The following is a 25,828-nucleotide window of genomic DNA, read 5'->3' as shown; positions in this document are numbered from 1 at the left end:
TTTTATACATGTAATAAAATACCTAGGTACCTACCTATACATTTTATTAAGTACTTACAAATAGTACCTACATAAAACAGTTCTACCACCAGATGTCGCATGCGTCGCACTGAATAAAATAAAAGACGTCAGATAGAAAAAATATAATATTCTGAACTGTCAGAATCAGATAGATACATAGATAGAAAAATATTATAAAGATAAATTAAGAATAAACTTTAATTATAAACTTTAATTACAAAGCAACACATTGTTTATTTTATTATTATACACCCACTTTACATATTATTTACACCCAATTTACAAAGAAAAATATTACCACGTTATATACATAAGAAAAAATTCTATTACATCAAATGTCACCTGGGTTTAAAGATAATTATGTTGCGATTTAACGTACATATGTTGGGCCTTAATATGAATATATAATTTTGACATTTTATATTTGATTGATTTTTTGATATTTTACAAATAATATAGCTCGAACTCCTCAGTAGATAGATAAATCTTATCGTTGTAGAGGTTAGATATATCTCAGCGCCTAAACTTGAACTATGAATACTCTACGAAAATGCCAAATACGTTTGTTTTAAAACGCCTCTTTTCTAAAATATAAACTGAAACTGATGATTACAAAATCGAAAACTTAGACATATCAAAAAATAAATAATATATTCTCGAGCAGTCTCACGACCATGAATATTATTACACAATATTTTGGTTACACAAAAAAATATAATAAATATAATTTTGATGTGAAACTTTTTTAGACGCGGTAGGGAAAATTGCCTGGCTTGGACGAAAAAGTGAAACGCTTCCCCTTCTCCGAATTAGCTTGACATTATTTTCAGTATTTTTTACTGAAATTTTATTTCACTGAAAATATTATCCGAAATTATTAATATTTGTTTTCATTTACAACATTTTTGTCTAAATACTTGTTCACAAATCTGGATTGTCTCCAATTATAGGAGTATTTTTTCATATAATTTTTTGACATCTCATTAAAGATGATGAAGAATATGGAAGTCTGGGCATTTATGGCGCTGACGACCGTAATAGGCTGGTTTAAGTGATCACTTTACACACGTGTAGCATTCACCAATTCTATCCATTATTGACAACCAAAGTTCTATATATATGATCCAAGTTTGAAACATTGATCTTGACTGACTAGAGACATCTATTGGTGAGATGAAAATAAGCTTTTTATTGAGCAGAAACTCTTTTATTAGTATGTGAGGTCCGAATCCTGGATTATAATCACACACATGAGAAACGCCAGAAAACATACACGATTTCTTCTTAAAACTCAATTTGCTTAATTATCATGAAATTTCTTCAAAAATATTTAAGGGCCTATAACTACACTCTTCGCGCTACCGCCTACATATATGTACAAACATGTGTAGTTAAAAACCGTAAATGTGATAGATTTGCTTAATCGTAGGTTCGCTTTCACCATTAATTGCTAAGGAACTTAGGTAATACATGGTCACCCACACAAAGAAGTTGGATAAACTGATAAACTTGCATACATGTACATATCACTATTATTATTAGGTATGTGTATTTAACTTATATCGGCAATAGGTTTACGCTGTTTGATTTTGCAAGCGATAAGACGTAGGCGTTATTTGACTTACAAATATCTGCCATAAATACCCATCAGATAGAGCGGCACCTATATGTGTATTGCAGATAAATATGTAATGGAATTTTCCTGGAAATTATGACTCTTGTCACCGCGCTGTCTGCCGAATAGAACTTCGTACTACATAATGGTGACTGTATTATATGGCTCGGAAATATTTTACAATATTCAAAGACGTGCAACGAGAGATAATATGCGTTAGTCACATCTTAAGCCATTGCTTGTGATGTGAGATGTGACTAATATGTAACTGTTACGTTTACGTTCACCCGATTGGGACCATGTTACTATTTTTTTGTTGTTTCATTAATTAATTCATTCAGCAGTCACTTTGTGGTACCTGATGTCTATCGATTTTTAATTTACGTTATATTTAGTAAAATACCACTATTGTGACACGTGATTTGATGCATTGTTCATCATTTTCAAACACCGCGTGTGAAGCTAGGTCTAAATTTTAGAGTAATGTCCTTGGGACGTTGAATGATGAAGAGGAGGTAGGATTTGTTTCATTTTTTTATCAGTAAGAACGTAGATAATACGGGGGAGGCTTTAGTCATTCTCATATTATTAATTATGGGGTTATTATTTATATTTTTTTGAATTTCTATTGCTTCAAAATTTTGCAGTTTATGACTATTCGTTTTAATACTTTTTAGGATTTCTACGTTATTGTTGATATATTTGTGATCATTATGTATTAAATTATGAAATGCAAATTCTGAAAAAATATTATTTCTAAAAACATAATGCATATTTCATCAATTGATTCGGCAGTCACTTATTGGTAAAATCTATCCATTTTCAATTTTAATTTCACTTAGTAAATACCACTATTTCAAAAAAGTGTTATTTACTTAGTAAAACTTAAATGAAAAATAATGCATGTTTCCTCATTTAAACATTCTAGAAGTCATATAAATGTATGAACTTCCATCGTCGCAGTTTAATTTGTGATTTTAAAATTTAAATTAAATTATTTTTTGAGTAAAATGATGGTTATATACTATCGGGGAATTTTTTGGTTATTTTAAGCTATGTTTAATAGATTTTAAGACATGGGTCCCATAAAATATTTTTATCCAATATGTTTGCTATTAAATAAATAAACTGCTAGGCATAGTTTTAAAATATTACAACTGAGCAGTAAGCGTATTGTGAGCCGGTCGTTATGATTACCGGAAGTTAGACGAGCTTTTTGTGATGTTTTATTCTCAACTCGTCACTTCCGGTAGTCGTAGAAACATATTTATGAATGAATTGAACCGTCCCTAAACACCGAATCCGACCATCTGGAGCTCGTCTCGGGATGCGTCTTAACTCTGTGGCTTTAAAAAAACTAAGGAAGTCATAAGAAATGAAGATAGGTACTACAGTACCTACTGGGTACTTAACCTACAAGGACGAAAAAAACAATTAAAAAAAAAATATTTTAAACAAAATAAACAGTTAAAATTATTAACTATGTAGTTCCTTTCATTTTAAAACAATGTGTTATTCGATTTTGATTGTTATAACCACATATGAATAATTTTGAGTAGGTACAAATGCTTGTGTTATCTAGAATATATGTACATTTGTACTAAACTGGGTTTTCTCCATTTATGAGTTATATTTTACATTTTTTGACATCTCATATAAAAATCAATGTTTTCTTAAAAGCTGATAATTTGCTGAAAATAATTATTGTTTAATTATTTCCAATAAAATATTTTGTTTTAAATTCAATTATTTGCTCAAAGTGAAAAATAATAATCGTAGAACACATTTAAAAACGTGGCCATACTAGGAAATTCTCAAAAAATTAAAACTAAAATGCTAGTTATTTCCGTTGGAAACCATTTCTAACCGTCTTCATCGCTAATTTTTGCGGTTAAAATGGTTTCCCGTCATTTGGCTGCGAAAAAAGAAATTTCTGAATTTATTTATTTATTTTACTGAAGTACCTACCCATGCACATTATTGTATTTAATCTTTTAAATATATTTTTTTCATTTAATATATTAAATGCGATCAATTTATGTACAGATGGAATACAGATGTAGAAACTGTGGGAACTTAAGGTGAAGGTCGTTACTGCTTTATGGGAAAAGAAATGGAGAGGAAGCTAGAGTTAGGGCACTTGAGGATGCATAGTCATACTCGTATTGGCTTATGTAACTCGGGCACTACTAATTTTCACGAGTCCTTTAAGGAAGAATAAGGGAATACACATACTCGTATATGATTATTTAATTACAATTTATTAGTATTCTTAAGCATAAGAGTAAACAAAAAGCATGTTACAATTTTTTTAAATGTGTTTACAATTATCGAACTAGCATGTATATTTTGAAGGAAAACAAATAAAAAACCATTGTTAACTCAATCTTTGAAATGCTTTTGTTTTCAAAGTACTTGCGTACCTACATATTTGGGCGAAATTTATGGATTGTACATTAAATACATTTTTGTCAAACAGAAATTCTAAAAGTATTTATGGTTAATCCGTAAATAAGAGTAACATTCAACACTGTTTACATTTTTTAAAATGATTTAATATATATATAAGGATTTCTTTCAATAAATTAATTTCATAAATTTTGTCTCCTTTTCACCTAAAATAAAACAATGCAGAGTTGGCAATTGGTAATTAATTTTTTTAAATCCCATAACTAATTCAAAGACATAATTCCGCTACGGACAATTGACTGTTTTTTACTAAAATACTTCATAATCATTTTGAGTAAAATAATGCGCTATTTTACTGACCGCATGTCCGCAGTTATGTACTTAAAAAAATAATTTGAATAATATTTTCAACGTCTGTTTATTACAGTGCCATAGCCAATTCCTCGAAAAATATGCGTCAAATATTGTTGTAAAGTCACGAAGTATCTTTTAAGTACCGCTGGGGTACACAGTTTACAATAAACATGACTTTTGATAATTAAAATTATGCATCTGTTAATTGTACGTGCCGCCATTGTTACCAGTGCCCATTCGTAGCGGAAACTGCGCGCGTGTTTCCGCTAGCCACCGGTAGGGGCGTGATCACAACTTCTGTTGTAATGGCAACACAATTCTATGAATGATTTTAAAAATTTTAAATTATGTAGGTACCTTGTAACATGTAACCCCGCTATTCGTACATGATGGGAGGTTTACGCTACTTTTTTTTTTTTAATACATGGACGTATAACCAAATCACTTGCCTTGATAACCATGACTATTATCTAATATAATATAATATATCTTTATTCTTATAATAATAATAAATCTTTATTTTTATTGTTATCTTTGAGTAACTAATGCAGAGACAGACCAAAATCTGAATGAAAGTGCCCTTAAGAGTTACAAGAGAAGGAAGATGAATGAGATGCACACAGGGGTGGGGTATAAGTATTTTAAAATCGTAGGGTGAGGTGGATGGTAATTTTGAATCACTTTAAAAAATATCACAATAATTAAAAATAATAAATATATTATTTTGAATAACATGACAATATAGTGAAAGAGGAAAAATATGGTTACTTTTTGTACGGTGTGCTTTTTTTCTGAATTCAGTCAATTAAATATATAAATATGCGGTGCTAAAAATAATAATTTAATTGCATGCTAGGTTAAAAAAAATATAGTGTGGGTTCATTCTCGTCAGTACGGTTTTGAAAAATGAAAGCGACTGGGACAGTTTAGCGTGATCGAATTTACGCGCAACGTGTTCACGCACCGATCCGAAGAAAGATGGACAAAAGCACAAGTCAATCCAAGCCAATCATCGTTTTAAAACGCGAACTGAAGTATCGGACGGTAAAATTCCGTGTAGTGCACAAACCCCCAAAATGTTGTGAATTCAGAACCTCATTTATTAGTTTTGGAACGCTGTTTTACCTCTCCACCCCAATTTAAGTTTTTTACTCAATCTTTCGCTAATATCTTTAAGTTCTGTTCTGTCAGAAAGATTCAGTGCTTCGTCTTTGTCTATTTTATGATCATATAATTCTTTTGCGTAAACTATATTCCAATCAGGCTTGCAGAAAGTATGATTAAAATCTACCCATTCTGTGTACCGATATCGTCTAGTACGTATTGTGTATCCCATTATTTTAATTTGATCCAAGCGCGGTTTATCGCTGTTTCTAGAAGGAAAAACACCAGGTCTAGGGTATTGACTAAAAGCGGGATGTTTCCAGACATATCCAGACTTCCCCGCCATGGCATCTTGAATTAAAGGAACCAGACTGAATCCTTCTGAACACAATTGCTCATTTTTTTCACCCGTGCATTGAGGCAACTCACTGGCAACTCCAGAAAGTTCTGCTAAAGTAGGGAAAAGGTCGATGAGTTCTACAATTTTCTTGACGGACTGCGGTTTGTCGGAAAAGCCTGTGTCAGTCAATCCTGGAACGTGCAAAATTAACGGTATTTTTAAAGCAACGTCAAAATTGCTATATTTTGCCCACTCTCCGTGTTCTCCTAATGACCAACCTGAAATTGTAACAAAAATTTAAAGAAAACAAAAAAAACTAACTGACTAACCATCACGCCGCTTAGGCAGAGAAAATAGAACACCACACTAATCTGTCTTTACAAACAATTTTCATAACATATAAAAAAATATAATTCAAAGTCACTTACATTTATTTTGACCCTCCTGGGAATCGCACCCGGGACTTGTAGGATGGTAGCCAAACGTTTTAACAACCCTACCTCCATATAATTACGATCGAGTAAAAAGCCTGTAGATTTAATACGATGCCATATACACCACTAAGGTGTGATTACGTGTTAAAAAATCTTATTCCTTATGAATACATACATACATGGACTCCAAGAGTAAATAGTTCTAACACCTAATTCATGTGTGTCTTGATCATGATCATATTTTGATGTATGATTGATATACATAATATATAATATATTTTTTAAAGCGAGGTAAAATATTTTAGTAACAAAAGTACATAATGCTTAGTTGAAAAATGAGTCGACTAGTGCCATCTATCGTTTGTTAGTTGTATTATAAATGGTAAGTAAAACGTTACTGCGTAAAAATAGTTTCCTGTATACTACAGATGGCAGTATACACCGTAAATTTACTGTAGAACTTTCTTATACGAATCCATCAAGAACTTAATTTATATAAATTATCATTATATAATTTAATAATTATGTATTCTAATCTTATAGAGTACAATCTCGATAATTCGAAATGAATGGGGATGAAAGACTAAAAGATTTTCCTATAATATTCAGTATGAATATGGATTATACACTAAAAGAATAGAAAATATTTTATGGTAAGTAAATATTTCGGTAATCTGACTTTACATAATTTTTAAAGGGGTTTCTTCACTTTTAGTAAAAGGTTGTCAGTTCTCATATACTAAGTACTTTAGTCAGTTCTCATATATTAAGTACTAAAATAAGATGTCTTTAGGATAAACAAAATAAATAATAATAATAATCGTCCCATTGGTAGTGTTGCAGTAAGAGCGTTTGGCTACAGTGCTGGGGTCCAGGGTTTGATTCACAGAGACGTTAAAATGAATATGTATATGTGATATTTCACTAAAATAATGATTCATTATGACCTTGGACTTGTGCATGACATGCACTACGGTCATCTTGGCTTAATGTACAATAATTTAACACCAAGATAACACTGCTTTGCATTGTATGCAGTACTCTATGCACCATTTGGTGGGTAGGTATTTGGACGCACTCAAAATGTTGTAAAGCAGTTATGTACAACCTTTAAAATGTCATATAATAAAATAACAACATTATAGTTTTTCCATATTTATTTTATTTGACCAGTAACCGGGTTTCATCGTTACCGACGACATCATCAGACTAATAACCAGTCTGATGATGTCGGTGACGATGAAACCCGGTTACTGGTCAAATAAAATATATGTGGAAAAACCATACAGTTGTTATTTTATTATATTAATCTTAATTTTTTGTATAATATGGTAGTCAATCAAGGATTACAGGATGATCACTCAAACCACTCATTGGCTGAACGTAAGCCATGTAAATACCGAGATATCCGTATTTTATACTTAATAGACTTCTTGGATTATCGTAATAATAATGGTCATAATTACCATGGTCACTAGTCAAGACAACGATGGTGTTGTTCAGTTCAACTTCCTTCAGAATTTGTCCAATCAAGTCATCGATGTACGTTATGGCCGCGTAATAGCTTTGTTTGACTTTAAGAGTCCAGTTCGACGGCATTATTCCAAATGGGAATGAAATATTAAGTTTGTTAATATCTTCTCTACTTTTGACATCTGTCCACGGATTCCAAGCTACTGATGGCATTCCAGGAGGACGAAATGGCTCTCTTGGAAGTGACATTGTATCCAAGGGATAAAAATCTACGAAAAACATTATATTCATGTGTGTGTTTATATACCGCTCACTCCTTTCAACAACGTCATATATCAAAAATCGTGCGATCTTTCTATTGTTGATATAATCTACGTGCTTAAAAATTGTCATTGTGCTTATTCATCTATATCAACTTGTTTACATTGCTTTATTTTATTTTGCATTATTTGTTATTACTAGTTTTTATTTTATTAAAATAAACATAATATCACGTCCTATTTTTTTTAGATAAATATTTCGCTCACTCCTTTCAACAACATCATAAATCAAAAATCGTAAATTTTCAGTTGTGCATGTTTTCGGAATGCCCAGAAAATGTACTACATATATCCCAGCAAAAGCGGCATATTTATAACTTAATATTTACCCGCAACACGGCAGAAAGTGTTGTTTTTGCATTTTGAAGAAAGGGTATTGTTATTTTTTTTCAATATACTAAATATTTTTCAAATGGAAGAAAAACCTTCAGCTTTTACCTAAAAAAATCTGTTGCACAGTAAAAAGTTCAATAAGTTGCTTGATATATATTTTTAATACATTTCATTATATTCTCAAACTTTAAAAACGATCTCTTGAAAAATCAAGTTTTTTGAAATATGACGTTGTTGAAAGGAGTGAGCGATATATAATCAAGTTTTTATTAAGTGTGTACTATCAAATGTACAATTTAGTACACGAGAAGTCACACGTGCTGTCCACGCACAATTTAAAAAATATATACTTATATTGTTATTCGTTTTTTTAAATATTAATTTTAAAAAATATTTTTTTTAACTCCTTACCTTTCAATAACTCTTTTGTTTTCAAAACCATACATTTATCTTTAAAAATCTTTTCAATATACATATACACGGTATTTTAAGCAAAAATTCATTTGCGTTAAATGTTACCTGGGTTTTAAGAAACATAATTATCGATTATTCCGCCTTAATGCGTATTTTTATAATTCAAATGATACTACTTTAAATTCATAAAAAAATTGTATTTATTTTAAATTCTCTTTTCATAAAATGAGAAAATTACTTTGGGTAGTAATTTTCGAAAATGGCAAAACAATTTGATTTTATCATTATAATAATGAAAATCTCGAGATAAAGGTTATATAGTTTCCATAATTGACATTGGTAGCGAGAAAATTAAAGTTACAATATAATAGTAAAAAAAACAACTGCTTTTGTTAAAAATTCAATGTAATAATGTATTGTACATAATAAGATATATTGTAATATATAATAATGTACATGTTGTAATATATGTATTAAAATTCGAAAACAGGTTTAGGTACGCATAGCTGGAGATGTTGCAAACCTTAGGCCATGGCTTATATTCGGTTTACCTACCTATAATACGTAGAAGAAGAGATTCGCTTAGTACCTACCTAACAAAATAGAAAAGTACCTACCTAACAGCATCAAAAAAGTGAAAAAACACCCACCTACCTAACTTATAATATTATAAATAGAAAAGTACTTACCTAGATATTTTTTAGGAAATTTTAACGGAATGTGCGGTTTGTGGAAACCAATCGCCATAAAATACGGTACATTTTTGAAGGCTTTTTCGTGCTCGATAATTTTTTTGACCGCAGTTTCCGCAATTTGAATGTCTGGTAGTGTTCCTTCCGGTTGGAATTCCGTTATCACCGGACAAACGAGATTGTCCGCCAAAGCACCGCTTTCTTGATCGACACAAACTTTTGCATCTTTGTATATTTCCGTCGAGGGGTGATATGGTGACTCGGACCAACTGTATGGAAAGTCGTCAGTGAAATTAGAACTGATCCCCGGATGGAAGACTTTCCCAAAGCTGTAGGACTTGTACCCATTTTCTTTGAAATATTGAGGTAGTGTTGTGAAATTTCCAGATTTTTCACGCCAATAACTGTAAAAATCGTATAACTGTAGTGTATCTGGGCGCCTTCCGGTCAAAAATGAATTTCTACTCGGAGCACAAAGTGCTTGCTAAAAAATAATAAAGGAATACATGAAATTAAATCAGGTAACTTAATTTTGAAGTAAATTTGAATAGGTTTATTGACATTTCAATATTAATGAAGAAGAATATGAAAGGCTGTGTATTTACAGGAATTACGGCTTGTCAGAGGCTGGTGAAAGTGACCACTTTATACACGTGTAACATTGACCATTCTACCAATGATTGACAAACACACTTCTCAAATTTTTGGAACCTGTGCATATAAATCCTATAATTGCTATGCTCAGCAGATTTTTTTGGCTCTTTCTTTATATCATTAATATTCATCTATGTTGAGATGTCAATAAATAAATAGCTGTCAAGTGAAGAAAACCAGAGGCGTGCATTCTATATAGGGATAAAAGCAGTGCCTACCATAGATTACTAGCGTTCCATATAGAAACACGACCAGCGCCTACTATGCCTTATCCTTACCCAACCCTACTGCCAACCCTGATTAAAAACTCTGTGCACGCCACTGGAAAAACCCAAATTTGCGAACAATGATTTTCACACACTGACACACTCAATATGTTTTGAATAGGTTTATTAAAGAGAAATTGAAGTCAAAGAAGGCCGATAAAGACATGATTTAATGAGTTACACCATTTACCGGTCATGCTTTTTTCATTTACAGGTATTTCAATTTTTTCATTTTTCTTCCTTGAAATTAATATTGAGTCATTGAGTAATTATCTAAATATGTTGTATATTTATATATTTTTTTCTTTAATTCTTTGGATATACATATATTTTGAAACCATTGAGAAATGTACTAATTAATATATTTGAGTTTTATTATTTAAATGCAAAAATAAGCAATATTTCATTTATATAAAGTTACACGTAAATAAAAAGTTATACCGCTTTCAAAAAATAAAGATTCAATCATCGATTCAATGCGATGTTAATTAGATTATAATCATGTAAAAAAACGGTCATCAGTCTTACGTTCCAGACTTATGGGTATAGTAGTGGTTTTTGTTTGTTGTCATGTAAGTGAAGGTGCTTAGGGTGAATGACGTTATTGCCATATAGGAAAAAAATAAATGAAGCTTAGTTGGTAATGTAAAAGAGAGACGAGAATAGCGGTAATGGCAAGAGCACTCAGGTTTTAAACCCGTACTCGTACTTTAGCTTTTGACTTACACAAATATACACTTGTATATTACGAACTAATGTGTCCCTTGCAGAAGACGAGCTATTACTTAAACTAGTAACATATTTAATGTCTAAACACGGTAACATAATTTTTTAACGTTATAATAGTGTTAAAAATCTAAATACCCTACAAAATTATCAAACTTGTAATTAATACGTTTGCCTTATAAGACATCGATATTGTAGAACTGGGATAATTCTAAATTGTTACTAGGTATGAAAAAAATATTTTAAAATAATTTGAGAGCTCATTATTTAGTTATTTTAAATAAAAGGTACCAACCTGCGCGAAAGCGTTTTTGAATATAATGCTATTTGCCGCCAAAAGATTAATATTTGGAGTGTGCGCATGCGCCAGAGTATCTCCGCAACCTTCCAGCAGAGGTCTCAAGTCGTCAACAACTAGAATCAAAATATTTTCTTTGTTATATACGCTGCTCCCTTTTTTCACAGCGAGAGCTGTGAAAAATATTATATTTATTAGTTTATATAATTTTAAGTTTCCCATTGTTGTGCAATAATTCTGGCGATGATTCGGTTATATATTTTTGCGTTCATCAGCTGATCTTTGTTTTTGATAGTGATAGGTATTGTTCGGATTGACAACAGACAAAAGTATTCGCTCGCGTATTACGTCTCGTTCAGTCCGAAAACACTTCGTGCGCGACGCGAAATTAGCAAGATTCTGTCTCAATACCTCAAATTTTTAATTTTAAAACATTTCTAATCGTGCGCTACGCCCCGAGGGACAGTTTTCTACCGAAGCAAATTATATTTCGCGTCAAGTGACGTCATTTTTGTATCTGTCAGTAAAAATGACGCAGTTGCGTTTGAGCTGAGAAAAATGTTTTCATCATGAAAGTGTTTAAAAAGTTTAAGGTAAATTGTTTATTTTCTTTTTTAAATATTTTCACAGTGTCCTTACATAATTCTGATGCGCTTTAGAGTGTCTGGAATAAAAATAGTGGCTTCTGGGATTGTTATTAGTACAGTTCTTTGTCCTTCACGGGTAGCTATTTCTGTTGACTAATGTATGCAATCGTAATATATCTGGGCCTATGTCATAAATATCAAATAGCGATTGTTTGTTTATCATGGACAATATATTTCTATATCGTTAACGATATCCACCATTAACATCTGTTCATAAAATATATATTACATCTGACAAGACACTTCTGGCATCGAAATAAATTCCTTTCTGATAATGTAAGTTTGAAATCAAACATCAAATATATTACACTCCTATATCCATGAATCTGAAGCGCGGGAATGTTCACCTTGCCTTTATATAATTAATAACCATGTTTACATTGGGTGCTCTATTCACTATAATGTACAGATAGAAGAAGAAGATTTTCGAAATAGAGAATCTGACATAATTCTAGAATCATTATTTCTTTTATCTACACTCAATGGTGTACAGGGTGCTACATTAGATTGATGAGTAGTTATCTTGGTTGTACTTAATGTGAAGGTCAAGTGATTACTTGTCTGCTTCAGGTGGTAGTCCTGATGACATAGTTGGGAAAATACACTCATTGTTATTTTGATCAATTTCTGATAATTTTTATATATTAGAAAATTTTAGTCTTTTTTATTATTATTCTATGAATCCTGTTAACAATGCAATAAACTATTTGTCATATAAGATTTAGTCACTATTGAAAAATCACAAAAAGTGCCCTAGGCACGGGAAAACCCAGTAAAGGCACATAATTGTAATTTGTAATTATGTGTACGATGAAATAAAAACAAATAAAATAAACATTTCCTACCAACGGTTTAAGGACAGGGTCAATTCACTTAAAATGTATAGTCGTTTATTTTTTACATTTTAAAGTACTACAATTGACGTACAAAAGATATCACTTTTTGTTGTTATTGATTGATATACATATGTGGTCAAATAACCTGTTTAATTAATAATTATAAAGCTAAAAATGATCTAATTTGTTTAATTTATTTATTTTATCAATATAGTATAATTAAAAAAATATATATGAGGGACACCTCACTAAGTGTCGGGTTGTGGTCCCATGGTTAGTGTCGCGGACTCTTGAATCAGAGTTTCTGGGTTCGAACCCACTCTACCAAAAATTGATGCCTATTTTTAATAATGAGCCGCTTAGGCTCACAGAACTAGTATGAACTTATGAAGTATTTTTGTAAATAATAAAAACACAAATCGCTCACTCCTTTCAACAACGTCATAAATCAAAAAACTTGATATTTCAGGAGATCGTTTTTAAAGTTTAAAAATATAATACAATGTATTAAAAATAAATATCAAGCCACTTATTGAACTTTTTACTGTGCAACAGATCTTTTTAGGTAAAACCTGAATGTTTTGAGACAGGAGAAGTGTACAATCATTACCCCACCAAAATAAAGATAACCAAATGATTATTGTTGCAATGTTTCTTTTGTTGATATAATCTATGTGCTTAGAAATCTCTTTGTGCTTATTCATGTATATCAACTTGTTTACATTGCTTTATTTTATTTTGCATTGTTTGTTATTACTAGTTTTTATTTTATTAAAACATTCATAATATCACGTCACTGATTCTATTTTTTTTAAAGATACTTTCGCTCACTCCTTTCAACGTCATATATCAAAAATTGTTAATTTTCAGTTGAGCATATTTTCGGAATGCCCAGAAAATGTACTATATCCCAGCAAAAGAGGCATATTTTTAACTTAATATTTACCCGCTACAGGGCAGAAAGTGTTGTTTTTGCATTTTAAAGAAAATGTATTGTTTTATTATTTTTTTAAATATACTAAATATTTTTCAAATGAACAAAAAACCTTCAGGTTTTATCTAAAAAGATCTGTTGCGCAGTAAAAAGTTCAATATGTGGCTTGATATTTATTTTTAATAGATTGTATTACATTTTTTAAACATTAAAAACGTTCTCCTGAAAAATCAAGTTTTTTGATTTATGACGTTCTTGAAAGGAGTGAGCGACATGTGCCCCATGACCTGCCCAGTTCCACTTCAGTTCTGCGATTCTTTGACCCATAGATTGTATTGCAATGTTGTTAATCAGTCTGACAATGAATGCTGCATAACGATCCAAAAATAATAATTTAGTCAAGATAAATGTTTCTAGCATCTGAAGATATTGAATCACTCCAATCTAGTTCCTCAGATATCAATGTGAATCGGGTCCGGTTGCAGGTAGTAGCTTGGAACAATGTCTGCGGAGTCGCCTCGTCGTGCGCGCGCGGGAGGGCCGCTGGTGGTGGCGCCGCAGCCCCCCAGCGACCGCAGCCTGATGGACGCCGTGTCGGGCTTCATCAGTGACGTGGCGCTGGCGGGCGGCCCGACGGCCGAGGCGCGCGACGCCGTGCTGTGGACTCGCCTCGAGCCCGTAGAGCTGGCCGACCACGCCGAGGACTCGGAGCAGGATGCCGACTTGCAGCCGCTGCTGCTGATCGTGGGCTATGGTTCCGGCGTTCAGGCAAGCGAAACACTGTTGACTTACCAACAATTGATATCATAGAATTACTATACAAATATCTTTTTTTTTTTTTCCCCTGGGGATCAAGGGATCTTGCATCCCTTATGTCACCGCGACCATATCAGGTCTATTGTGACTTCCCTCTGTATTACAGCTCACTGCCAAGACCTACATGAGTCATGTAACTCACGACCTGTCTTGGTGGTAGGAGCTTCACCTTCTCGGAGTCCAGTAGAGGTCCTCCAAGGATGTGACTTCGTTTGTAAGCGAGTGCGTCACAATAGTAAAGAATGTGGATATCCTCCATACAAAATCTGCATACTGGGGAGTCATGAAATGAGATTTTGTCATGTGTTTCCTCAGTCTGCAGTGTCCTGTCAAGGTCCTGGTTAGGATCCTTATTTGTTTTATGCTAAGCTTTAGAGCTTCTGTAGTGAATTTCCGCGAGTATCCTGTGATCAGTTCGTTTGCGTGTTTCATCCCTGAGCTGTTGGACCAGATTTTTTGGCTCTTGTCGATGGCCCAGTACATATATTTTAAACGACATTTAAAAATTTCCTTCCTTCTTTTGCATTAACAGTATCTTTATTTTTTATTTTAACCCTTTCTCAGTCAATCACGAATGAATGTTTTATTTCCAAACTATTTATTTTAATTAGAAATACAAAAACAAAATGATCTTTACCTAATTCAAATTGCTAATGTTTTACACGGAAAGGGTTGATGTGATAGGAATGAAAGGAAAAAGAAAATCTATAATCGTTGTAAAATTTACATGTTCAATGGGTAAAAAAAAATATGTCATACAGCGGAAATTTTTGAAATCCCATAACTTTGTTTAAAATCAAATTCTACTTTCTATTTAAACATTGTAAATAAGTGTATTCTTTCATGTTTTCAAAAGACATAAAACCTGCTAAGAACCCTTATATTTTTTCAACACGACTCCTGTCAATGCGTGGCGGCAATATTTGTATGGAAATGAGAGCCGTCTTCGACGCACAGAACATTTTAATACAGAAATGGAAATACAAATGCTAAATTATTTATTCAACGGGTTAATTAAAGCACAAAAAAACCTTTAAATATTTAAATTACGAGTTTATAAACATATTTGTTTTTTCTCATTCAAAGTATTGATTATTTTGATAATTGCAAAGTACTTTTACTTAAATACTTAATGGCTTTGTTATGTTAGCCCAGATGTATGGATGATAAAGAAAGCATCATTTTAATATTTTTCCAATTGTGTACTTTGATCGCCACATAAAAAAAAATAATATCTGAATTCAACAACCTCCTATACACCTATCTTAATGGTGTCTCGCGCTTCTATTTTAATGGCCTCTGTTTAGAAAATATAAAAGTAATAATTATTATAATAGTAACGTCATTAGCCTTCAGCTAACCGCTAGAATAAATAAACTCATTGGCACTGTTAAGATAATACAATTATTTTATCAACAAATTAGTATTTTCGTGCTTAAAGAAAAATATAATTATTTGTTTTTTTACTTTTATTTATTTGCCTGTATGACACAGATAGCTTTTGTACACAAAATAACAGACTAAACAAAATAATAAAATAGTGTGGCATCACTTATTTGTTTATTTTAAAAAAATATGTAGTTATAAAATTAATTTGCCCCCATGATTGTTTATCATATTGAAATACAACGATGTAATAAGTTAGATTCGAAATCGGTCATGATATAAAATAAAATATTTTCAATGTTTTATCATTTTAAAATTAATTAATTTTAATTTTTAAATATATTTCAAGTATTAAAATCAAACACTGATTTTTAAGGTTTACTAATATATTTATTTAAAAAAACATCAAAATATAAAAATTTATTTGTGACCATTGTTCGCCTTGTTAGGGCATTATCAAACTGTCAATGGTCATGATATAAAATAAATTATTTTCAATGTTTTATCATTTTTTAGGGTCTATTAAGTTTTATATTTTATTTTTTAAAAACATAAAAATAAAATATACAACTTAGTAGACCCTAAAAATCAGTTTTTCATTTTAAAATTAACATAAAATTTAAACTATGGAGTTCTATAAATGAAACGCCAAATCAACAAATAATCAATTTATAAATATGAAATTTTCTTAAATTTACTTGATATTAGTTATGACGCCTACCTCATAATTTTATTTAACATAAATCAAATAAAAGTGCATATTTTATGTCAACAATTGTGAAATAATTGTTCACCATAAACTATATACCAATAACACCGATGTTAAGGCAAACAATAGTTTCCTAGTGTAATAAAATGTGTTTTATGATTCACACATAAAAGGTTTATTTATTATGACAACTGTTTTTCATCACATTATTTTTCTAGGTGTGTTTGAACTTATATTGCGTTGTAATACATTTGGCAAAATAAGTAAACAAAATAAAATGTACCAGTTTTTTCGTTGCTGATAAAATTACTTCAATTATTGTCGATTTCTTTACGAATTTCTAATCGTTTTACTATCATACTTTTCCAAAAGGTATTCTGCTTTTTCATCCATAGCTCAGTCATCTATCTCAGTCCTAAAAATTACTTCGAAGTTGGGAAAGCCCAGATTTGTGAACTACTATTTCTTCTTCATCAATCTTCAAACCCTTATCTGCACCCCAATGGTGCATAGGGCGCTGCATCGTATAAATGCAGTGTTATCTTGATTGTTAACACATAAAGGAATGGTGATCATTCCTCCGCTTCAGGTACCAGTCTAGGGTAATATAGAATAAATATTAGAGTGAAAAAATCGCTTATATTTATTTGTCCCCCTCTGGGAATCGAACCCGGGACTTCCAGAATGGTAGCCAAGCGTACTGTCCATTGCACTACTGAGGCGGACAATTATTTGGCACACTCAAAATGTTGTCTATGATTTTCTTTTTAAATATGATTGATTTGTCTCCGGTTGCAGGTGTGGGTGATCCAGCCGGGGGCGGAGGCGCAGGAGGTGCTGTCGTGGCGGCAGGGCAGTGTGCGCGTGGTGCGCGTGCTGCCGCCGCCGACGGGCCGCGACCAGCACGCCGGGCGGCGCCCTCTGCTGGCGCTGTGCGACTCCACGGGCCCCGGGGTCGCCTACTGCTCGCTCACCTTCATATCCCTCCTGGGCGGGGAACAGGTCACTTTTTAAAATTCTTTATTAACGGAAACTTCCGCCTTTTTACTACAAAATATTAACACATTGTTTGCAGGAAACGCTTGAAAGCATCTTTAACTCTTACCACTCTATAGGCCAGGTATTCTGGCCTGTATGATTCTAGTAGACAGCTCTGTGGGCAACAAAACAAACAAAAGTGTTCCAACAAAAACTAACAAAAGTATTAATGACAAAAAAGTTATTCTTTTTTATAAATGATAGAGTGAGATCTGGACTACCATTCTACACTTGTAAAGTGACATTTGGGCCACCGCTCTGCACATGTAAAGTAAGATTAGGGCCACTTATGTACACATAAAGTGAGATCTGGATCACCATTCTATACTTGTAAAGTGACATTTGGGCCACCGTTCTGCACATGTAAAGTAAGATTAGGGCCACTTATGTGCACATAAAGTGAGATCTGGACCACCATTCTATACTTGTAAAATGACATTTGGGCCACTGTTCTGCACATGTAAAGTAAGAATAGGACCACTTATGTGCACATAAAGTGAAATTTGGGGTACCATTTTGTACGCAATGAATTCTACTTTTAAAACTTCCCTCTAAGGCAGTGGTTCTTAACCATGTTGGAGGTGCCGAACCCCACTAGTTTCATATGCGCTATACTAGTTCACCGAACCCTTGATTGGAAAAAAATATTGTTAGATTGATATATTCCTTTCAAATAATATACTAGATCTATTGGATAAAGGAATATATCGTATGTCATATCATTTTTCAAAATGTTTGATATATTCCTTTCAAATAATATACTAGATCTATTGGATAAATGAATATACTGTATGTTGTATCACTTTTCATAATATCGTACATCAAGTCGGGTGTGTGTTTTGAGCTCTGCCGAACCCAGGAGACTGACTCATTGAACCCCTGGGGTTCCATCGAACCCAGGTTAAGAACCACTGCTCTAAGGTAATATCACTACAACACGGAGTCATGACCATTTCTCGTGTCTTTTCAGGTCAAAAGCATCAAGTTCAAGAACCCAATACTGGATGTGCTAGCCAACAAAAAGTCTATCGTGGTTTCTTTTGCTGAGCGACTGGCCGTGTTCGATGCCTGCACTCTGGAGGACCGCTTGACTGTGACCACCTGCTACCCGGCCCCTTGTCCCCTGGGGGGCGCCTCCCCCTCCAACCCCATCGCGCTGGGGGACCGCTGGCTGGCCTATGCGGAGAGGCGACTCTCCCCCACCAAGAGGAGTAATGGCGGCTGCGAAGGTGAGAAATGTTACTCATGCAAAATCTTTAGTGTTGTCATTTTGTGAATTGAAATATTTAATAGAAATTAAAGCTTGTGCCTTTGTGATGGAATTAATATGGAAGGATTCAAAAAGACTTAGGATTTTACTCTTTTCGATTTGTTAGTATTGAAAAAGACTTAAACTGGGATGTTTAAATTGAAAAATTTTGAAAAAACATTTTTTGTTCTTAATATCTAATATGCACAAAAGGTTCCGGAGTTTATTATCCAAAAGAAGAAAAAAAAAACATCAACACACTTCGCAGTTACTGTCTAGTTCTTCTTCTTCTTTTTCTAGATCCTAAGGATCTGTTTGTACCTCCGCTTGTAGCTCTTGGGATGTTGACTCCCAGCTGTCTTTCCACCTTTTTGGAGGACTGCCTGGGAGTCTGCGTCCTTCAATCCAGGGATTCCTCGAAAGGCGATACGTGGAAGTCTATCATCTGACATTCTGTTTACATGATCATTCCAGTATCCCCTTCGTTGTCATCCCCACCTCACAATATCCTCCGTCTTACACATGCTCCGGATGTCGGTATTTCTTACTCGGTCTCCAGAGAGTCTTCATCTTGGAGGTTCGAAGTCGAGATTTTGTTCTAGAAGTATCTGCTCTTGCCTCAATCCCATAAGTGGGTATTGGTCGAACACATGTTTTGTATATTTTTATTTTACTTTCTATTCTACTAGTTACTGTCCTTGAGATGAAATCAGAGATTTACGAACCTTTTTGTATGTCTCTGGGCACTTTCATGATGCAGACTTATCAAACAACTTTCGTCGGCATTTATGTATATTTTTTTTTGCTAAATATTTAAGTGAAAAGTAACTATGTTTGTTTACTTTTTAACACATTGTTTGCGGGAAACGCTTAAAAGCGTATTTTACATACTGTTGGTAGAGTGTCGATGAATAATGGTTGAGTGGAAATGCGATGACTGACCATTCTCTGTAAATGTCTTTGCACTATTCCGTGTCTATCCACTGTGGTGGTCGGGGTTGTGGGCGTCTGTGTACCGGCCAATGTCGGGTCGGAATCGGATCTAGCTGACTAACTTAATTTCACTGCCTACACCGGGGTACTTCTAGAAAATTTGGTGAAGGATTTACAAACTTGTATTTATTTAGATTGGCAGTGACAGGGATATTGAATGTAAATTCACAGTAAAATCGGGAAACAATTTTATGTTGTTTCACATTTTCAATAAATTGCGCTACTTAGTCAAAATAATTGCTTTGCAAGAGCAGATCTGTCAGAAAGCCTAGATGTTTCTGTATCAGATCAGGGAATGCGGTGGGACAGCTTTCAATATGTTGGTAGAGAGCGGGAGATGCTTATAAGCGTTATTTGCTTACTTTTGGTAGAGCGCGATAGTTGCCTAAAAACATAGTGCAGATCGTAATTGGGTTTGCTGTTACATGTGATTAGTATACTGAGGGTTGGCCGGCTTATAATTAGGGGTCGGGGTTGATGAAAAAACCGCCTGACAACAATGTGTTACATAGTTAAATTAATCTAATGATTTAGACATTTTTTGATAAAAAATCTTTAGTATAAGTTACAAAATTAGACAATTTTTCTACAAGAAGACAAGGAAGACAAAATTAAAATTAAAAATTGCACTTGCCTTAGAAAATCTTGTATGAAAAAACTTTTGATTGCTACCTCCAACCTGATAATGAATGTAATATTTCATATACTTAAGTTGTGTTATTTTTGCATTTGAGTAATAGCTTTTTCATGTCTGAGATTATTTGCTGGGTTGAAATTGCCCATTAAAAGTTTATTGAATATTTAAACCAAGTCAATGTTTCATTATAAGTACTTAGTTGATAACAGTTAGTGAACTTAGTGTAACCTTGCATAGGATTAAATGCCAATTAATGGGGAAAATTGAAAACAGTGCAATTTTTATAAATCATTAATGTATTTCTAATAAATTACATCTTAATACAACTTGAATGCAATTACCTTTGATGTTTTTATTGACTGTATCAAAATAAAATTACATGTTTTCTTTTAACACATCTCAGTCTGGTTATTTTCCAGTCCAATTAGGCCAGAATGCGGGTAATTATTTGATTTTCGCGGGTAATATCCAGTCCGGAGTGAAACAGTTAAATCTTAACTAAGGGCGCTTGTCCACTACCCGGAATTTGACCGTCCGGCAGCCCGGTTTTGAAAAATGAAAGCGACTACGACAGTTTAGCGTGATCGAATTTACGCGCAACGTGTTCACGCGCCGATCAAGAACTCCGATCCGCCGGCACTTATTCGCTCCCGATGGTGCAAAGAGCACTACATCATATAAACACAGCGTTTTCTTGATCCTTAACACATGAAGACAAGGCGATCAGCCCTCCGCTTCAGGTACTAGCCCAGGGTAATATTGAATAAATATTAGAGTGAAAAAAAAACTTATATTTATTTGACCCCCTCCCCTGGGAATCGAACCCGGGACCTCCAGTACGGTAGCCGAGCGTGCTGACCATCACACCACACAGGCGGACACAATATTTATACATCATATTATAAAATTTAAAATTATTATCCTTGGCATTATTATTATTCACACTGAATCCAATTAGTGTTTGAATCTACTTGCGGTAGGCAAAGTTGCATTCTATGACATTGGGTGCAGATAAGGTTACCCTAGTGATTGTTGATCTGTTATTAAAATAAATTAACAAACTAATTACTTTTCTTGGTATCTGTTTTTTGCCTCTGATATATGTAATTGGGGTTATGGTGCACACCGTTCTGCACTCTATATTTTTTATGCTTTGTGAGAAAATAGTAAGTGATATTAGGTCGCCCCGTGTTGATAAAATCGTGTCCAAAAGGTTGAAAACCTTTGGATGCTTTCAGTAAATGCTTTAGCCACCTCAATCTTAAATTTTTTCTCATTATATATACAAAAAAGAAAGGTTTTTTTTTATTACACAAAAGAGAAAAAAATATAATTTGAAAAACGCCAGTAAAACTGAAAAAGTGTCAATATAGCAGTATCTTGCTGATTTACATAAAACTAACTAACTAACCATGACATCGCTTCGCCGCAAGGGTGGGCAGAGAGAATAGACCGCCGCACCAATATGTCTAGCATAAAATCTTCGCCTTTTCCACATTCATGCATCTTCTCATACATACGTGCCAATTATTCTGTCTGTCTGACCTGATCAAATATTTGAAATACTCGATCATGCCAAGTTTTACTCGCTCTTCCTCTGCATCTATTATCTACCTTATTAGCTTCATAAATTGTTTTACTATCCTTATTTATGATTTGCGTAACGTATGTAAAAATACCTTAAATAATAAGGGTGCCCGATATACCCAAAGCGAATGGAGTGTATGGTAAATGAAGTTATGGTAATTTACCAGATTTTTTTTGCTTTGACTGTAAGATACAAGGGGTTAGTATCAGCCATTTTTTATGTAGATTTTTCATGACAAGGCAAAATTCTAACGGATTTTGTAAACAATGATTTAACTTCCGTTTATTTATTTTCTACAATTATTGAATTGATGGGAAGTAACTATCAATTGAACTATATAAATTACATTACAAATATGAGCAGCTATTTCACAGACAACAGAATTTCTTTAATTGTTTTTATTTTTTATAATTGCGATAATAAGCTAAGACATCAAAATTGATGTTTAGTCTTAAATTCCTCTCAAAATATCTCAGAGTGACAAAGCAAAGTTATTCCCTTTTATATGTTTTGCATTACACAGTGATGACTGGTAGTATTGATACACAAAGAAAACTTATGACAATGTTCTTTATACTCTATTTTTCTACTTTTATTTTATCAGCATCATAAATCATATATCAGTATCATAAATTACATATCAGCCTATGTCAAGTTCATGAACTAAAAAACTATAAACCAAGATAATGCTTATGTTTATGAGTTCCAAGTGTCCCTTTTCAATATATAATTTTTTTAAACTTTTAGACTGATAACATTGCTAACGCATATTTTTTTGTACTGTAATATACCAAAATATATAATGTATGGAAAAAAATTGAAAAAAATGGTGAGTTTTTTTTCAATTTTGTGTATGCTTCTGTAGAGTAGTGGTTCTGGATTCGATTATAGTGGTACATATATTAGTTTCTAAGCCTAATCCAAATTAAACAGTGTATAGATGTTCGAATGATGAAATAAGGAAAGAATGTAAGGCTGAGATAAGCATTATCGATAAAATTAAGAAAGGTGTGTTGAGATGGTTTGGACATGTGGAGCGTATGAGTGAAGAAAGAACGGTTAAACAAATTTATGGAGCGAATGTAGTTGGAAAAAGAAGCAGAGGACGACCGAGGAAAACTTGGCACAATCAGGTATGTCAAATACTTGAAAGCGGCCGGGTCAGGAGTCGTAATAATCGTCGGGTATGTATGAGGAGATGAATGAATGTAGAAGAGGCAAAGAATGTTTGCAAAGACAGAGTGGTGTGGCGTTCGATTCTCTCTGCCTACCCCTGCGGGGAAGCGGCGTGATGGTTAGTTAGTTAGTTAGTTAGTTACGTTAATTTACAGCATAATAATGAAAGGTACCAGTAATGAAAGGTGGCATGGATCACTCAAATTTGGGTGCCTTTGCCAATGAAAACAAGAAAAAAGTTGATTAAAACATTTAATTTTTAATTTTTTTGTTTTACCATAACTTCTTAAAGTAGATACAAAACAACAAGAGACTATTTGTTTATACAGTGGAATTTGCAATTACAGTTTTCAGATGGTAAAATATGTTTATTTAATAATACATAAAATGTTTATAGGTTAATAGGCGGTAATTTTTGCTTTCTCCAAGTACTTGATCACAAGTGATTGTCTTTATTACTGGCAACTTTGTAGTATAACTGCGACTATATTCATGTTATTCCAAAGTTATAGAGGTCTGATTAATTTACTCTCTTCTTTTCGTAAAATTTATTGGACCATTTGGTTTCTGGATCTCTGACCTGAATTTATACCTTTAATCATTGCAATTTAATGTAACTATTATAATAAATTTACAGAAAACCTAATTTGTCCATCCATCTTTCATTATGAAGAAAAGAAATACAATTTACACCCCAACAGTTCGATAATATTCTTAAAGAAAATAATGACGGTGTATCAAGATTAACTGCGTATGTCATAATGCAAAACATTTTGTAAATATTAGCGGTAATTCCACCAAGATTTATCAATTAAGAACGATAAATGTATTGAAGACATAATATTGACTCAATAGTGTTATTGTTCATAAAGAAAGATTCTTGTCAATTTTGGATATTGACACTTCATATAAACAAAACATGTCAATAAAAAAATACACCTGTACTAACAGGTTTATTAGAATTAAGACGCAAAAAAAAAAAATACTAAAAACAAAAAAAAAACACAGGAACTCCTGCGTGCTAAGGGCGCTTGTCCACTACCCGAAATTTCACAGTCCGTCAGTCCGGTTTTGAAAAATGAAAGCGACTACGACAGTTTAGCGTGATCGAATTTACGGGCAATGTGTTCACGCACCAATCAAGAGCTTCGATCCGTAGAAAGATGGACAAAAGTACAAGCCAATCCAAGCCAATCTTCGTTTTAAAATGCTAACTGACGTGCCGGACGGTAAAATTCCGAGTAATTCCGTGTAGTGGACAAACATCCTAACTGTTGTACTACAAAATCATATGAAAAATTACAAATAATATTAAAAATTACAAAGGAATTAGTGGTTAGCTAGTTCAGTTAGTCAGCTAGATCCGATTTCGACCCGACGTTGTCCGATACACAGATACCTCTACAAACCCGACCAGCACAGCAGACAGACAGGAACAGTGCAAAGACATTTACATCAAATATTTGCAGACATTTAAAAAGTGCAGAGCACTATTTTTTTGTTTTACGAACTAAGTTATGAAATTTATAGAAAATGTGAAACAAAATTGTATCCCGATTTTGATGTGAATTTGAAATAAATTTCTGTCTGCCTGATGAGCTGGAAGATGGAGATGTGATTAGATAATATTTAATGTTTCCAGGTGAGGGCGTGGCCAGCTACACGGCCACCATGCTGCACGCAGCCAAGTCGCTGGGGAAGGGGCTCCGGGGACTAGGCGAGAGTGTGGCCAGCAGCCTCGGGGGGCGCGGAGGGGGTGCCCTGTCCCAGTCCCCCTCTCCGCCCAACTCGGAGCAGCTGCAGCCCGGGATCATCACCATCCTAGATATCGAGGTGGGTACAACAACATATTTTTTTTAAAATTTATATTTGAAGCAATAACTTTTTTTTTGATTTTCTATTTTATAATTAAAATATAACTTCGTTTTAAAATCACTGTAAGTATTTTATTACGTATAACTTAATTATAATGTCTGCCGGTTTCGAAAGCTAACCGCTTCTTTTTCAAGACTGATTTATAGTCTTGAAAATTAAGTGAGTACATATTATTAAGACTATAAATCAGTCTTGAAAAAGAAGCGGTTAGCTTTCGAAACCGGCAGACATTATAATTAAGTTATAACAAAATATTTTTAGTGATTTTTATTTATTTATTTATTGGAAAACCAACAGAATATTTACAAAATATAATAAAATTTAAAAAAATAATTTCCAAGTTATATTTAATTTTTTTAAATGGGAGATGCATTTATTATTTACCTTGCTTATTATGTGCAAGGTTTATAGATCAATTAGTGGATCTTTATTTTTTCAACCTAAAGACTAGTTTTTATTTTAATCCGTGTTGAGAACAGGAAGGATAAACT

The 25,828-nt window shown here is 33.1% G+C and overlaps 2 protein-coding genes across 2 annotated transcripts in view; one reads left to right on the top strand and one right to left on the bottom strand.

The window, feature by feature from the left end:
* Positions 1 to 4,914: 4,914 nt before the first annotated feature.
* On the bottom strand, positions 4,915 to 12,689 carry Ids (iduronate 2-sulfatase). The gene is made up of 6 exons (XM_088261702.1): positions 12,658 to 12,689; positions 12,093 to 12,106; positions 11,451 to 11,569; positions 9,507 to 9,993; positions 7,744 to 8,019; positions 4,915 to 6,121 (listed from the first exon to the last, which is right to left on the bottom strand). The coding sequence occupies exons 1-6, from the start codon at positions 12,687 to 12,689 to the stop codon at positions 5,502 to 5,504; spliced, it is 1,548 nt and encodes a 515-aa protein (XP_088117828.1). The 3' UTR covers positions 4,915 to 5,501.
* LOC148308415 (breast carcinoma-amplified sequence 3 homolog) overlaps positions 11,572 to 25,828 on the top strand; it is a 27,509-nt gene continuing 13,252 nt past the window's right edge. Inside the window, exons 1-5 of the mRNA XM_088261682.1 lie at positions 11,572 to 12,046; positions 14,356 to 14,638; positions 17,580 to 17,783; positions 18,790 to 19,048; positions 25,105 to 25,295. Coding sequence (XP_088117808.1) covers positions 14,372 to 14,638; positions 17,580 to 17,783; positions 18,790 to 19,048; positions 25,105 to 25,295 — 921 coding nt within the window. The 5' untranslated portion in view covers positions 11,572 to 12,046; positions 14,356 to 14,371. The remainder of the gene's footprint in view (positions 12,047 to 14,355; positions 14,639 to 17,579; positions 17,784 to 18,789; positions 19,049 to 25,104; positions 25,296 to 25,828) is intronic.

This window comes from Brachycentrus maculatus, unplaced genomic scaffold, assembly GCF_059751285.1.
Source record: "Brachycentrus maculatus isolate JH-2025_06_01 unplaced genomic scaffold, ASM5975128v1 h1tg000166l, whole genome shotgun sequence".
In the NCBI taxonomy this organism is placed as follows: domain Eukaryota; kingdom Metazoa; phylum Arthropoda; class Insecta; order Trichoptera; family Brachycentridae; genus Brachycentrus; species Brachycentrus maculatus.
The sequence above is the reverse complement of the archived record's forward strand: the minus strand, read 5'-3'. Positions and strand labels throughout refer to the sequence as shown.

Coding starts and splice junctions, on each gene's coding strand:
- Ids (XM_088261702.1), bottom strand. CDS start 12,689: ATGTCATCAGGACTACCACCTGAAGCAGACAA. Junction 9,994..11,450: donor TCAAAAACGCTTTCGCGCAG/GTTGGTACCTTT, acceptor ATTATTTTTTAG/CAAGCACTTTGTGCTCCGAG. Junction 6,122..7,743: donor TGTCTTGACTAGTGACCATG/GTAATTATGACC, acceptor TTACAATTTCAG/GTTGGTCATTAGGAGAACAC.